This window comes from Plectrocnemia conspersa, unplaced genomic scaffold (genome assembly GCF_051122295.1).
Source record: "Plectrocnemia conspersa isolate PC_06_02 unplaced genomic scaffold, ASM5112229v1 ptg000004l, whole genome shotgun sequence".
Classification (NCBI taxonomy): domain Eukaryota; kingdom Metazoa; phylum Arthropoda; class Insecta; order Trichoptera; family Polycentropodidae; genus Plectrocnemia; species Plectrocnemia conspersa.
Genome location: NW_028277168.1, coordinates 2,998,194 through 3,013,372, shown reverse-complemented (window position 1 = coordinate 3,013,372; position 15,179 = coordinate 2,998,194). Strand labels below are relative to the sequence as shown.

The following is a 15,179-nucleotide window of genomic DNA, read 5'->3' as shown; positions in this document are numbered from 1 at the left end:
ACACATGTTTACGCATTGGAACAACTTTATGTACATAATATCTTCCTCGTTTTTTGCGGAATCTCTGTCATCAACGCAATCAAGCAAACCTAAACGTCTTCAGAGATACGTCACAACATGGACTGACGCACGCAGGACAAACGCCATTACCAAAAGTCAAAATAATATAAAACCTGATCTTGCAATTATGTTGACTCGTCGTGAGTCGTGACGATGAAGCTCTGAACTCTAACTAGGGTTGCCAACTTTTTTAATCGATAAAAAATGATCAGTCTAAGAAATGTTTTATTTATTTCTGTTTATCCAACTAATATATTTTCCTTAGATTTCAGAAAAAAGAACCTTTGAATGAATTTGCTCCTATATTGAAAAAAAATCCTATAAATTTGGCAACCCTACCTCTTATACAGCAGCGCAAATTGCCGATAAACGATTTGGGGAAAATATAATCGAATTTAATGCCTAGACGTACATACTAAGAACATATACGCGAATAGCCAAAAATAATAAATCTAATATACAAATATAATAGATACGTACGTCAGTAGTGATTACAAAGTATTTTATATAGTTGCTCATAGATTTGCTTTACTCTAAATTTTATAATGAAAAATTTGTTTGTAAATAAGTACATACTGTTGCATTTAGATAGATCAAGGTTTTTTAAGCTGCTGTGTCCGATAAAAGTAACGAACCTCTTCTTAAATTAAGTTCTTAAATGCAAAGAAAAAAAACAAAATTATAAAATGCATAAAACATACAAAGCCATATTTATTTAGGTACATATGTCAATGTTGTTTATCTTGAATAAAAACATTAAATTTGGAGTGGCATTTGACAAAGCAACGTGCATATGTTGGATATCTAATCGATTTAGAGATTTTGTTTTCATCGTTACAAGTGTTGAAAACCCTCCAGACGGAATTTCCATAGCTCACTCTACAAGACAAAAACAGGGAGCACCAGAAGTGTTTTTAAGTTAAATTTTGTCAGGTTGTTTATTTTTATACAGAAGACAAAGTTATGCATTTGTTATAAACGATTATTATGCAACAATTTTAAGTCAGTCCACGTATAATTTTGATAAATATTGTAATCAAATATACGTGAAGAACTTCAGTTGGATGAACGCTTATGTATCTAAATCGAAGGTCTTAAGCATAAGTTATTGTTGAAATGTTGTCGGAAGCGAATTCTGAATGAAAGTGACAATATAGGCGCTATTGCATCGCTTCTTAGATACATATAAGAAATGTGCTTACGCCTTAAAAGTAAAAGCGACTTAGACGGCCACTCTGGCAATCGTTAACAAAGAGGTAGACTAACAATAGTACTTTGCGCCAGGTAGAACACATTGTCTATCACGCATCCTTTCCACACAAAGGATAATTTTTTCATATATATTTTGTATAGCCCCAATATTTATTTTACAATACTTAATGTTAGGCCTTACTTTCAAAACGAGATGGTTTCTCTTTTTATTTGTCTGAAATTCTCATTAAAATGACCTCTAAATTATAGCAAATTGAGCAGGTGGTTAAAACCCATACATAATATTTTTTGTGTTGCGTGAAATGTTGGCAAATAAACAAATTAGCAACTTTTATTTTAACATCCCAATCTGCAATCCGTTGTCAATTTGAACAGCCGTTAAGATATGCATTTAGCTAATCCCTTGAAATTCCCGATTGACCCTGTATCGTAAAGACGTTATTTCACGTCTTACCAATGCAGAATTTATTGCCCAAACTACGAGTGATTTATGAATAAACCCAAATATATAACAATATCTAAAAAAACGACAAACTGGCAACATTGATTTCACACTGAATAAAAATAGCAATATAATGTTAATATTCCCAAACTAACCAACGCAGAGTAAATCCTTTTTAATTTTAAGCAATATTGTATATAGAAAGACAAATCTGGATTTGTGATTCTGTGGTTTGTACATCAAATATCACGACAGAATCCGACCAAAACTTTATGGGGCCGCATTTATTTACTTAGACACAAGCTAGGAATTCTGGCAAGACGCAGCGGTGTTAAAAGCAAACACTTTTTTGTGCAACTATAGTACAACGACCGGCGGGGCGTCGTCCGCCTTTATATAAATATGTATGTATAATTGTGACTCGTAGGCTAAAGCGATCAAATATAGCAACTCCATTATAGCCATAATTTTTAAGCTTAACAAAATGATTCTTACGTAATATTTAAACATGAGATATTCTCTGTACTGATTGTGCAAAATGCTAAGAAACTATGTATATGATAAATAATAAAAGAAAGTGATTTTTAAGTTATGCATTTCAATTATCTAGTACAAAATCTATTTAATAAATCGTAAATGGTTTTTTTTTATCATATGCACGTGTATAAAACGGCGTATAAACATAGACTAGTAATATATATTTGTAATATTTGTCAAATAGATAAAATAGGGCCAGCTCGTAACCGTTTTTTTGAGCAGGTAGAAAAACCTACAAATTAAATATTTGGCAGACTTATTGAATTATCACCTAGTCCTATTATTCCCAACCAGCAACGATTCACAGAAGATGACGATCGTTGATCTCCTCCCATTTTCCTGATTATAGGAAAATGGGAGGAGATCAACGACTCGTTAGTTTACGCATCAATGAAGCTTTGCCAAATCGACACAAAACATAACAAAAATCAATTTCAAGGATTCAGTGTAACAGAATATAAATATATGGCTACATAACAGCTGTTAAGGCTAAAATGTTAAAACCAAAATTCAACCTAAACGAATTAAACAAACCCAACAAACAATAATTTAACTTTCGTAGTGTTAAATTGTGTTTGGTTAGTTATTTTATGTTTGAACAGCAAATAGACGTTTCGCAATTGTTAAATTGTGTTTCATAAGCATCTAAATCGAGAATATTCATTTTAATAAAAAATTTACGTCGTCATATTATAGTTAAAATATTACTATGATTTTTTACTCTTTTTGGAAGATATAAAAATCTTACTTTTGAAACATTTTAACATAATGGTTTTATTTATGTGTTGGCTTACCTGTTTATACTTTTCCATATGAATGAGGAGGAATAGGGGAGGCTCCTTTGTTCGGGTGACATTATCACATATCATCTCGTACCACACGGTCCGCCAGGATACTGATAACTCGAGTTGCAGCTAGCTGGTAGAAATAATAATTATTTACTATTTTGCAATAATAAGTTTTATCAATATATTTAGAAACTGGAGTTACCGAGAGCTTACTAAGAAGATTTCCGCAATAAATTTTAAACCTGGAGACCGAGGAGAATCATCGAGTGTTATCGAAGACTTGAGACCTTCCTTGAAACCTTCACAGCCACAGACAGGTAAAATATTAACATAAAATTGGTGAGCTTCATCGAAACCCACCAATTTATATAAATAATTGTATTATACATAAATAATCCATACTAGTTATTTAAAAAAAATCAAGAAATGAATGAGGAAAAGAATAAATAAAAAACATATTTATTGGATACCGTTACTATGGTTTTATTAAATTGAGATATTATCTTTTGTTTATAAGATCGCTCTTTGGTTTTAAGTTTCAACAATATCCTTAAAAAATAGCTGAGTTCCTAAAATCGATATTGTATGGAAATTCCAAAGCTTACATCCCAAGCACATTTCCCATTTCACCAACATTACACCATTCTTGCACGAATGGCGTCAACGTAGCGAAAGAGAAAAAACGCCAAGAGAGAACCAATAACCAGTTGCATCAAGCCTTATTCGGATGCCATCGCATAGTAGCCGTGGCATACTTCGACTGCTTTCATTCCGTTGTACATTCCAGAGGTCAATCGCTATTACCTGGTAGCACTTTCGCCCAGCTATGGACCTTGATTGTGCTCGGAATTCATACACCTTGTGAGATTATGTGTTGTCTATCACGCCATGTGTACTCAAGTCCAGTATCGTAGACTAGATTTTTTTTAATAATTTATGGAAGCGTCGCTGACTCATGTGTTATGTAAAGCGCAAAACTAGTTGTGTTACTTACTATCTCAATGAGAATAACAAAATTCTGTGAATCACTATATTTGTATCCGTATGGAATGCATTATATATTTTAGTAAAAATGGACACTTTGGTTATTCAAGACTGAGTCAATATTGTTTTGCACATGCTATTGGGAAATATTGTTTTTGGAAAAGCCCAATGATCTGTTTTGCTTGTGAAAATATAATAAAATGATATTGTTTTCAAAGGTATTACACATTTTTCATATATATTCTATCGCCTGTTTTTGTTGTTCTACTACTAGTATATTTTTATCAAAAAATATATACCTTACTTAATAAAAATGTTTCTATTTACTAGCTGAAGCATAATAAAGGTAATCAAATTTCAGTTTCCAAACTTTTAAAATAAACACACAAATTTAAGGATATATTCGGATTTTTTTTCATTAATCGAACATTTGATGTATTTCATCAATTATAAAAAATAATATATATTAAATGGCCGCCTATAGATTTTTTGCTGCAGCTGATCTTTCCGACGTAAGCTTTGATGACTTTTACGTACAATTCTGGCGGTATCTCGGCTATAACTTGGCGGATGTTGGTTTTTAGGTGCTTCAGCGTTTCGGGTTTGTCGGCGTAGACACGATATTAACATAACCCTCACAAAAAAATCTAATGAAATTAAATTGCACGATCTTTATTATATATTAAAACAATTATCAACTTTTGCCTCTCATCTCCTTTCCTCTGAAAAAGGTAAATTGCCGTGTCTGATTCTAAACCAAAAATTCTCAGCTTCAAAAAAAATCTTAAAAAAATGAATGTCCAAAAAATATTATTTTAAATATGTCATTTCAGTGAAATTATATCGGAATAAATTTTCATTGGTATACATGTATATATAATTTTACCAGTGAAAATATAATTTATCTGGCAGGTGCTAGTAATATACGCTAGATATTACACTGTTTTATAAATATGATAGCTATTCTTATCGATATTACTATGGACTTCTGACATGAAATATTGGTCAAAGTATATTCAAACCAAATTTTGGTCAATAGGAGGGCGCAAAAACAATTATCACTTCTCAGAAGTTAAAAATTCACGTCAAAAGCAATAAAATCGTGTCGGCGCCGTCGCAGTGGGAACGCTCGGTAACGAGCGTTCCCACTGCGATGGCGCCGACACGATTTTATTGCTTTTGACGTGGATTTTTGACTTCTGAGAAGTGATAATTGTTTTTTGTGCTCTCCGATTGGTCAATATTCGGTTTAGTGTGCTTCATTCGATTCTCACTTATTACGCCAAAATCGTGGTTCAGTTCGTGCGCTACGTCCTATTTTACGGTCGACATAAACATCCATCCATCGTGGATCGTTTTCGTACCACGCATACTTTAATTGATAATACGCATCCGCAGAGACGTCGTACAGTGCGCACCGAAAAAAAATTAAATTCACCTTGCGCGGCTATATAAGTCTTTAAGGTTTTAAATTAAAAAGTCTGCTATGCAGAATATGTAATTTGCGGCCAATTATACTTAAAACCAGGGCTTTTTTAAACAAAAAAGGTGCCGGAACTCATTTAAATTACATTTAAAGCAGCATTTCCTGTGCCACGAAGCGCATAAAAAATTAAACAAAATTGATATGGGAGCTTTATTTATTTCAAAGTTTATTGATGCGAGAGTATTGATCAAAGTATGTTTAAACCGAATTTTTGACGTGGATATTTGACTTCTGAGAAGGGATAATTGTTTTTTGCGCTTTCAAAATTCGGTTTAGTGTGTTTCATTCGATTCTCAATTATTGTAAGTTGTAATATTGTATTGAACGCTAGATAACCGCTGCGACGGCACGATTTTATTGCTTTTGACGTGGATTCTAAACAGAATTGATCGGAAAAATTTATTAAAATTTAATGAAATCGAAATATTAAAAAAACGACCGCTGACTGGCCAACTTTTACTTTCCACCCCCCGCCCCCTGGAAAAAGCTGAAATGACGTCCCTGCAAAATTGAACGTCGGTTTTCATTCAAGAGCATCTTTATCCACGCGTTGTCACGTAACGTATTTTCATGACAGTATTCACGTTTACGGGCCTTCGAAAACAATTCTCTTCCCACGTAACACGGGAGTCTGAATCGTTTAATAAAACGTGATTATGCAGGAGCCACCCCAGATACACGCAAATAACTGCAGATAGGACAATTTATTATCAATGACTATAAATTTAGAAACGATTGCAAAATCAAGTACGCGGGACCTCTCACGTCATATTATGCATATATACGTACTTGAGCACTTTCATTCGACAAGCGCGTTTTACAACGTAGGTAAACGAAATTATTCAACTGCTGGTTTTCCCCGCAGAGCTTAATGAAATTTCACGGATCGGTTGCTAAGTTACGCCACAGTGTTGTGTAACGAGTCGAAATCCTGGTCTTGAGATAATTAGCTTATTTGTATCAATAGAATTTAAAATGTGATAATAACGATATCGGATCACAAAATGATAGCATGAGCTTATAATGAAATTATAATATATTTTTAGTCTTTGCATTGTTTTTTATATCTCGGTTATAAATAGAATTATCAGTATTTTATGCTGAAAATTCCAAATCAGTTTTTATTATCCTTATGTTTTAATGAAGCTGGGTAATCCAATGGTTTTATCTTAGAGTGTTCACAGATTCGGAACTCTGGTATTCCATGTAAAGGGGAAAACCCCGATAATAATATATAGCCCATATATTATCCCAAAATGCTGTCGAGTGGATTTATCGAGTGTCCTAATAATCGATTTTCAGAATTAAGTCGCCAATTTATGGAACATTATCTGCCACGAGTGAAATGTGTGATCAAATATTATGAATAATATTTATGCGAAGTTACAATTTTAAAATATTTACATTCCTAAGAATTGGGATTGTTCTTAATTTGTTCAGTTATTTTGAACTGACAATAATAATACTGATGCGAATCTTGCCATGTTTACATAAGATGACGATGTACTCATAACATCGGGAAGCAATGCTGATTGCGTGTTTCATCACTCAATTTTCTAATTGTCTCTCGACATTGGACACAGAACGCCCTCTAATTGATAAGGGGTTGTTGAACTTGATACTAGGTTAACTTTTTAGCGCAATAATCGATGCGATTGGGCGAGGCGGTTATTCTTAAATATATTTAATACAGCCATAAATTACTTTCTCCCCTCCTCCTTTTAAATAAATAATTTAGCTCAACATTAAAATGACACGTCAAACTTAAAAAATACTATTAATTATTATATAAGTTATTATGTCTATGCAATCGATTAACAAAGCAGATTTTTGAATTTCAATTATGTATTTAATGGCCGAAATTTTTGTTTTTATTACGTATTGGGGAAAAAAAACAATCTCGTATTTTGACAAACGTCAATAGCGCATTTAAATAAATGTTGCCATATGTGTTATGCATTAGCATAGATATTAAATAACATTGGTATAAATATTTTTACCTGGATGAGAAAGTTGCATTATTACAATAATGATTTTGCGGTTAAATATATTATGATTCGAAATTCCTTGTTTAAATACAGAACAAAGCTTTTGTGAAACGTATATAATGTAGTGTTATACATTAAGTACAACACTACTTAAGGAATTTCACTAAAATAAGCTTGAGCAAGTTAGGAAGAACTGGTTAGAACTATGTACTTTTATAGAAGTATTCCAAATATATATTCAGTAATAACCATTGAAGTGCATTATATCATGATGTAGCTATAACAAAATTTAACACTAGAAATATGAACTTTTAAAATATGTTATCGAAATTTAATTTCATAAATTAGTTTTAAAATAAAATTTAAGGGATAGTATAACTCCTTTTTAATAAAAAGGTCAGTAACGTGTTCTTGTCTTGGGGGGGGGGTCTTCAAATAATAATCTTACATTTATTTAATATTAAGCACAAGCAAAACAAACAAATAATATACATATGTTTATCGATAGAAATCGAAACGGAACACTCCTAGCACACGTTTTAATTTTACTAAAAAAAATATATTTCGTTTTATACATTTTATACTAATCTTTCCTCTCCCTCACCATTTGATCGACATTAAAAAATATTTCATTTTATTATGAAATACATTGTTATGTAATTAAATGAGATGTTATCATAATCATAAATCAGTACTCGTCTTATCATTACAGTTCTGTTTAAAAACAAATAAACATTTCCTGATAATTTCACATTTTTATCTTATTCGTTCGGTTATTCCACACACCCAATTAAACAACGATTATAAAACATACACAAAAATCTCATCTAATACGCAAATTCATAATACAATAACAATAACATTTTGCTCATAAACAAAACGAATTCTTCGAAAATGGAAGCTGTAGATATTTTTTTGGTTGTTATTCACGCTGGCGTGCTTTTTTTCCGAAATGGCCAACATTGTGCGTTTTATGTTCTCTTTTGTAAAAAAACACGATGTTTTTCATGTTGGCGGCAGGTGAAAATCCCACAGGTCGGTCCGAATTCTCAGTGCTCGGGGATTTCCTCAGAAAACAAGCGTATGTGTGTCACATGGTTGAGTCGAGTGAATGCTTATGTGTGTGTGTGGATGGCTGATTCACAGAATGGTTCTACTCCGAACTGGTCTCGAGTCGTTCTCGGAAATTCCCTCTGCAAGGTTCAACCGACTCTGTACAAGTTTGTACGGTGACAATGCGTTGTTCGGAAGTAAAACAAATATTAATAAAAAAATATATTGAGGCCGTGAATTTTCTCTATATAATTATGTAAATCTTCCGTTGCAATATGACAGGCGTTAGCGTAATGTGTTACAACGGAGTAAACACAATCAACAATTATTAAGTAAAGAGAGATATAAGACTGTAATGAAAGTCTGTAAAAAAATGACAACTATATTATTAATTACAAACTGATTATTATATAATTATTTAGGAAAATCTAAATAATTATAAAATAATCAATAATTACGTATGAGAAGCAAACCCATGTGTTTCAGATATTAATAACCACCAGATTTACACCACTGCTCTATCGTGCTGGTTAATAATACATAATGTTACCTTATTAAAACGCCAGAAGAGCGATTAATAAATGCTCTTATTATAAAAAACGACATCCTTGATTAATTCCAAATGATAGATAAATTGAAATTCACATAGACATTCACGTGAAACTTGTGCAAGAAGATGTTATTAAAAACGGTAAGACGATAACTAGCATCTGAAAGATATGATGTTGAACCCTTATCTCACTTGTTTTGCAATTTCTATCGTATCTGGTAAGTTGTCGCAAATTCGGTTATATGCTGTGATGATGAATTAAAATCAAGCTGCATATATAGTACTAGAAAATCTTTAATAAAGAAAAGAAAAATATATATGAAATATCCAAAAATAAAGAGGTTTTAAATAATTACACTGTCAGGCTTAAATCACTAGATTTTAATAATAATTTTGTTATTATGCGATCAATATATTGTACTTTGTTTCATTTTTATCTAATAAAATATTTTACAGTACATAATATTGGATCCGATGAGCAATACTAAGCATTTGTATGTTATCTTTTTAAAAATATGTTTTAGGAAAAAAGATTAACGTAGATTATCAGTTATCAATAAATTAAATCGACATTTATCAGACTCGTGCTGCAAAATCAACCTTGTTTCATAATTCTTGAAATTTGATAACATTATGACAACCGCCTAACATAAATTTGCTTTTGACACAATACAATATTATAGAAAATAATGTATCGGCCTAGATGTAGATTTTATTTATTTTTATATATACATATTTACATATGCCATCATAAATAGTTTCTCTGATACACTCATTATCTGAATCTGTTTCCATATATTAATTGCTTTATTGAAACGTTTTATAAATTCTCTAAATATAGAGAAAAGTTGTCCTAACACTTTGAAAGTCGCGAATTTTGGACATTTTCAAGTTAGTTTCAAGGCTGAATGATTTTTTTTGAATATCAGTTTTACTGTTTTTCACAATTTTATTTTCTTTTAATCCTTAAAATTGTATGCTTGTAAAACTATTATTCCTAAGGGAACGCTTTAATGATTTTATTAAATATGGAAAATGTTTTAAAACTTTTAATTCTAACTAAATTTTATTTTTCATATACCAAAAAATTATCTTTTCAAGTTTATCTAAAATACCCTTTACGATAACACACGTGTCAAGTCATGGTTTTCAAATTTAACAATAGCAAAAGCTAAATTTAGAATCAAACTGTAGACTCAATACTATCAAATAAAATAGAAAATGTTATTTTTGCGAATTATTTTATTAATCTTTACATGGACACCCATTTTCCAGTTAAAAATGACACCAGATAACGATGTAGACTTCTTATCGAAATGTACTTGTCTCAACATGAATTTTAGATATTGAGCTTAAGAATAAAAATTGTGAAGCTTAGTCTTGGTACAATCAATAAATACGCTTGTATCTAAAGCGATTTCAAGTAAATATAATATTTCTTTTTTGTTAACATATAAATTTTATATTTACAAATTATTAAACAAAACCGACCGACCCTAATGGTATTATATTATTTATACTAAAAAGATATTACAGTTTGTATATGGAAAAACATTTATTATAAAAAATAATTTTTATACTTACTTATAACTTTTTTTCACAGATTACATATTTTTTTATTCCTCTCAGTCAATTAAAATATGTTAAATATAATGCTATGCTAAAATCAATTACATATGTCGGAAGTTGTACAGCTTATATTTTTGATTATTAATTACAAACTGCTTTTTAAAATTTAAAAAACTGGTTTTCGAACTTCACAAATTTATCTAAAAAAATGATAAATCATAGTATGTACGAATTGTTTATATTAATATTCTGGGTACTTTCGTTTTATTGTGAGCCATTTTTAATATTATTTTTGGTTTACGCTGGTTAGGTGTTCTTGTTCAAAATACATGTCTTCAACTCTCCTCGTACTTGTTCTCACAACAAAAAACAACTTAAACTAAAAAGAATATTTTTTTAATAAATGACCCCTTATAACAGGAAAAGTACTATGGAAAGTCATATCATGATGGCCAGGTTTCTAGTAAATAAATGTATTTTTTAATTTAGAGTTTTAACCTTTTGCTTTAGATAGAGACGTAATTAAGTTTGTATATATTTTTGTGACAACCTATATATTTGATTAAAAAACAGAAAAAAATTGTTTATTTCCCAAAACCCATTTTACCAAGAATTGTTTTTGTATCAAGCACATGTTTCCTAATTCGATTTTCGTTAATAATATAACTGTTTTTATTTTACGTTAATATAATCGATTCACATAGTGGCGCTAATATAATTTTACTATTTGAGTTACGCGCACATCATGGTCACCGCTTTCGTCTGCTTTTCCGACCTGCGGCCTTCGCGTGAGCCTATAAATTGAACGGAACCGCAGAGGCGAGTCATTCAGCAGCCAAAGCTAAAACAATAAAGACGTGTAAAGATTAGTGAATTATTTTGTTCGTACGTAAACAATCAATCAGTGACTTTTCGTGACCTGTGCTATAATAGTGTTGTACTACGAGTGTAATCGCGCTAAGGTGTCGCAACTACACTAAGTGTCCTGCAGTCAAAGTCAAGGGCAAACAATTAGTCCTTTGGAAAAATCAATTACAATAAAGTTCAAGATGTGTCTCGAAGACCAAACCACGATGATGGGCGCAAGGGAGACTTTCACCTCAGCACTTGGAAAGTGGTAGGTCATATTAGATTAAGATCAATTAAAAATAAATATTTGTGCAAATAGTGAAATAAAAATCACTTTGTAATTTAAAAAGAAAGTATTTCATAACATTGTGCAATTTAATGTTGCATCGTTATAAAGTGTAACACAACACCTTACCGCGCGCTCGCATTTAAGTGATTTTTATCCGATTTCGTAGAATTTTATAAAATGGACTTGGCCATAACACAATCGATAACAGCCAAACGGAGCGCGTTCATTTTTTAATTATGCTAATCGTCAAAGGGGAGGATCGATAAAGCGCGATTCGCCGAAGTCGTCACTTTATTGCAATTAAAATTTTATACTTGTGTATTTTAACGACGCTAGTTTTATTTGCTTATAAAATATTTTATTCATAATTAATGCAAATCAAGCAAGAATAGTATATTTTATATGGCAATATCCAAATACAAATGTATATAATTACATATCAATAAATTAAATAAAAAAATTAAAAACAAAACGTATAAAAATAAAATTTTTGAGGTAAAAAAAAGTTTACATCAATCTTTTACCCGGGGAGGTGATATTCGTTTAATCAAATATATCTTGGAGTAATAGTTAAAAAAGTTCCACAACCCTTGCTCTAATTAAATATCTTGATAAATAAAAAACATTTTTTTTTAAAATAACTAGAACTAAATCAACAATAAAGATAAATAACTAATTATATAATAATATTTTTTTCTATTCAAATTAAAGGAAAGTAAAAATCAAATATTAATCGATACAAAAGTAAATAGCTTTATTCCAAAGAACTGATACGTCAAATATAAATTACCATTCTGTAAACATATTCACTTTGAAAGCCTATTTACATTAGAATCAATTCATAGAAAAAACTACTCGTACACATTAATATCTAATAACATTAATAAATAGTTGCGAATACGCTCTATATACTAATAACTTTTAAATCATTGCAACATTAATTTTAAAATATTTAATATTTGAAATTAAGATTTTATAGTAACGGGTGAAAAGACGTCTAATTTCCCTCATTTTTTTTTACTATTTACAACTATTTGCACTATTGTTATCATGTTTCTTTCCTTATTAATATATTATTATTTTTGTTTACAGCAAGGGAGTACGGTTAGCGATCAAATCAGTACTTTGGCAAGCTCTAGCTGAGAAACGCTTAACAATTGGCTTATTACCGGCTATTCAGCGACTATCCAATCAATACGGAGAAGCTTTGTTTTGTTTGATGGCTCCGTCTCAATACCAGGACGCTGCTACTCACATGCAAGAAGTCCTCCTAGAAGCATTTTGTTTAGAGAACGATATTTACATAGTGAAGGTGAATTAACATGAAATATTTTATTTCATTATATAATTTATATATTTATATTAATTACTCATGAATGTTTTTATTTCTTTAGGTCGATTCGACTGAAAAACTTCACAAGTTGCTACCGGGATCCAACGCTCGCGATTGCAACTGTGTTTTGATCCATGCTCCGTATTCGGATCCATACATTGACCAATCTCCAAAATCTAACTCCGATTATCTATCGCCGTCGGAAAAATTGCTGGCGGAACACTGCGAAAACAATTGGAAGTTGCAAACCACCCCACTCATTAAGCTACCTGAGGAATGAACGTCTTTTTAGTATTAGTTTTGTTGGAATTAATATTGAATTCAAAGTTCTCCTATTTGGAGTACTGATGTTTATTAACGTCATTGGATAGATTGGTGTTAAGGCGATGACTTTTTTATTGAAATGATTCTGATAACTCGAAAATTTCTTTAATAAAACTGTTGTAAGTCATCTTAAAGATCATGACGAGGAGATGTTTTTGTACATATCAAATGATCCGGAATGGACCAAATAGCTTGTAAATTTTCACAGCACCGGTTCGTGTAATATAAATTTACTACGAAATCGGGTCGTGAATATTCTTGTATACTTACAATTTAAAGCAATATTTAGATAAATGTTTTTAAACTAGATAGTAGGTAGCTATTAGCAGAATAAGATAAGTTCTTACAAATTTGAATATGTATATCTACTGCAATAATGTACATATTGTTAAATGTAATTTCGCTACTTTGTATGTAGATGTATAAATCACTAGAACTATATGTTTAAAATATTTATTGTTAAAACCAACTTTAAAAATATAAATAAAATTATGTAAATTAATCATTATTAATAAATTCTATTTAATTACATATTTGTACTGTTTTATTTAATGTTGTATTAAAACAAATCAAACTTATGTCATAATTCTTACATGAAGTTACATGTTGGATTCGGTTGCACCGTTGGCTTGCAAAATTTAATCGATTTTTTATTTGTATTACTATTATTAAATTTGTTGGGATCACCTATAATCGTTGAAATAATATAAGATTAATAGGTTCAAAAGGTTTATTTACGTTTCTTGGATCTTCTACAAAACAAAGTGCGTATCCAAGCTGACAGCCATTAACAGTTTCAAATCACTTGCATTTGTACCTTGTCTTTTTACACTTGCATTGATACCTTGTCATTAGTATCTTCGCTGAACAGGTAATGAAGCCTGGATTACACATTGGAGAAAAAAATACTGACTGCAAATATACGGTTATGTAATGATAAAAGTCTAATAAAATGTATTTTAGAGAATAACCAGCCAAGCTATAAAGTGACACCTATTGATTGTAAGTTATAATTATTAAAATAGATAATAATTATTTTATTAATTAATAAAAAATATTTGAAAAATTCGTAAGATTATATCAAAAAATACATATAGCCAAATAGCTAATTACTATTTATCATTACCATATAAAAGTTGATAATTTTGTAAAAAAATATTAAGCAATTGTTTTTGTATAGATTTTTATATGTCAATTTATTTTAAAGCTTTATATTTTAAATTATTACAAGCGCACGTAACGATCCGATATTTTGACGGATTAGGGCTTCTTACTTGGGCATTCAAGAAAAAATAATTTGCATAAGGGTTAAAGAGTTTGCATTGCTAAGACCGTAAATTATGATAGAGATATGCTCGTATGACACTAAACCACACTTCTTAATAACATGGACCTCATTGGGGAGAGGAGGGGCATTTGTCCCCTTCCCCTTGAATGTGCCCAGAAAAATGCATGTCATTTAATGAAAGAAAACCTAAAAAAACAGTTTTGAATATATTTTTTAGGAGTTTATTAAAATGCATTTTAACCGCTAGATATTTATTTTTACCCATTTATTTCTGTATTTTTATAGGTCTTATTATGGCCAAAACTTGGCTGCACTCTGATAAGATTGACATGACGCGACATTCTCTTGGCGAACTTTAGCGGACCCGCAACGGCTGGTGCTGCATCATGCACTGTTCATATTCTAAATATAAAATTGTAACTATATT

General features: G+C 30.7%; 1 protein-coding gene across 1 annotated transcript; it reads left to right on the top strand.

Moving 5' to 3' along the window:
- Nucleotides 1–11,484: 11,484 nt before the first annotated feature.
- Gadd45 (Growth arrest and DNA damage-inducible 45) lies at nucleotides 11,485–13,995 on the top strand. The gene is made up of 3 exons (XM_088184996.1): nucleotides 11,485–11,786; nucleotides 12,900–13,119; nucleotides 13,202–13,995. The coding sequence occupies exons 1-3, from the start codon at nucleotides 11,719–11,721 to the stop codon at nucleotides 13,418–13,420; spliced, it is 507 nt and encodes a 168-aa protein (XP_088041122.1). The 5' UTR covers nucleotides 11,485–11,718; the 3' UTR covers nucleotides 13,421–13,995.
- The last annotated feature ends 1,184 nt before the right edge of the window (nucleotides 13,996–15,179 follow it).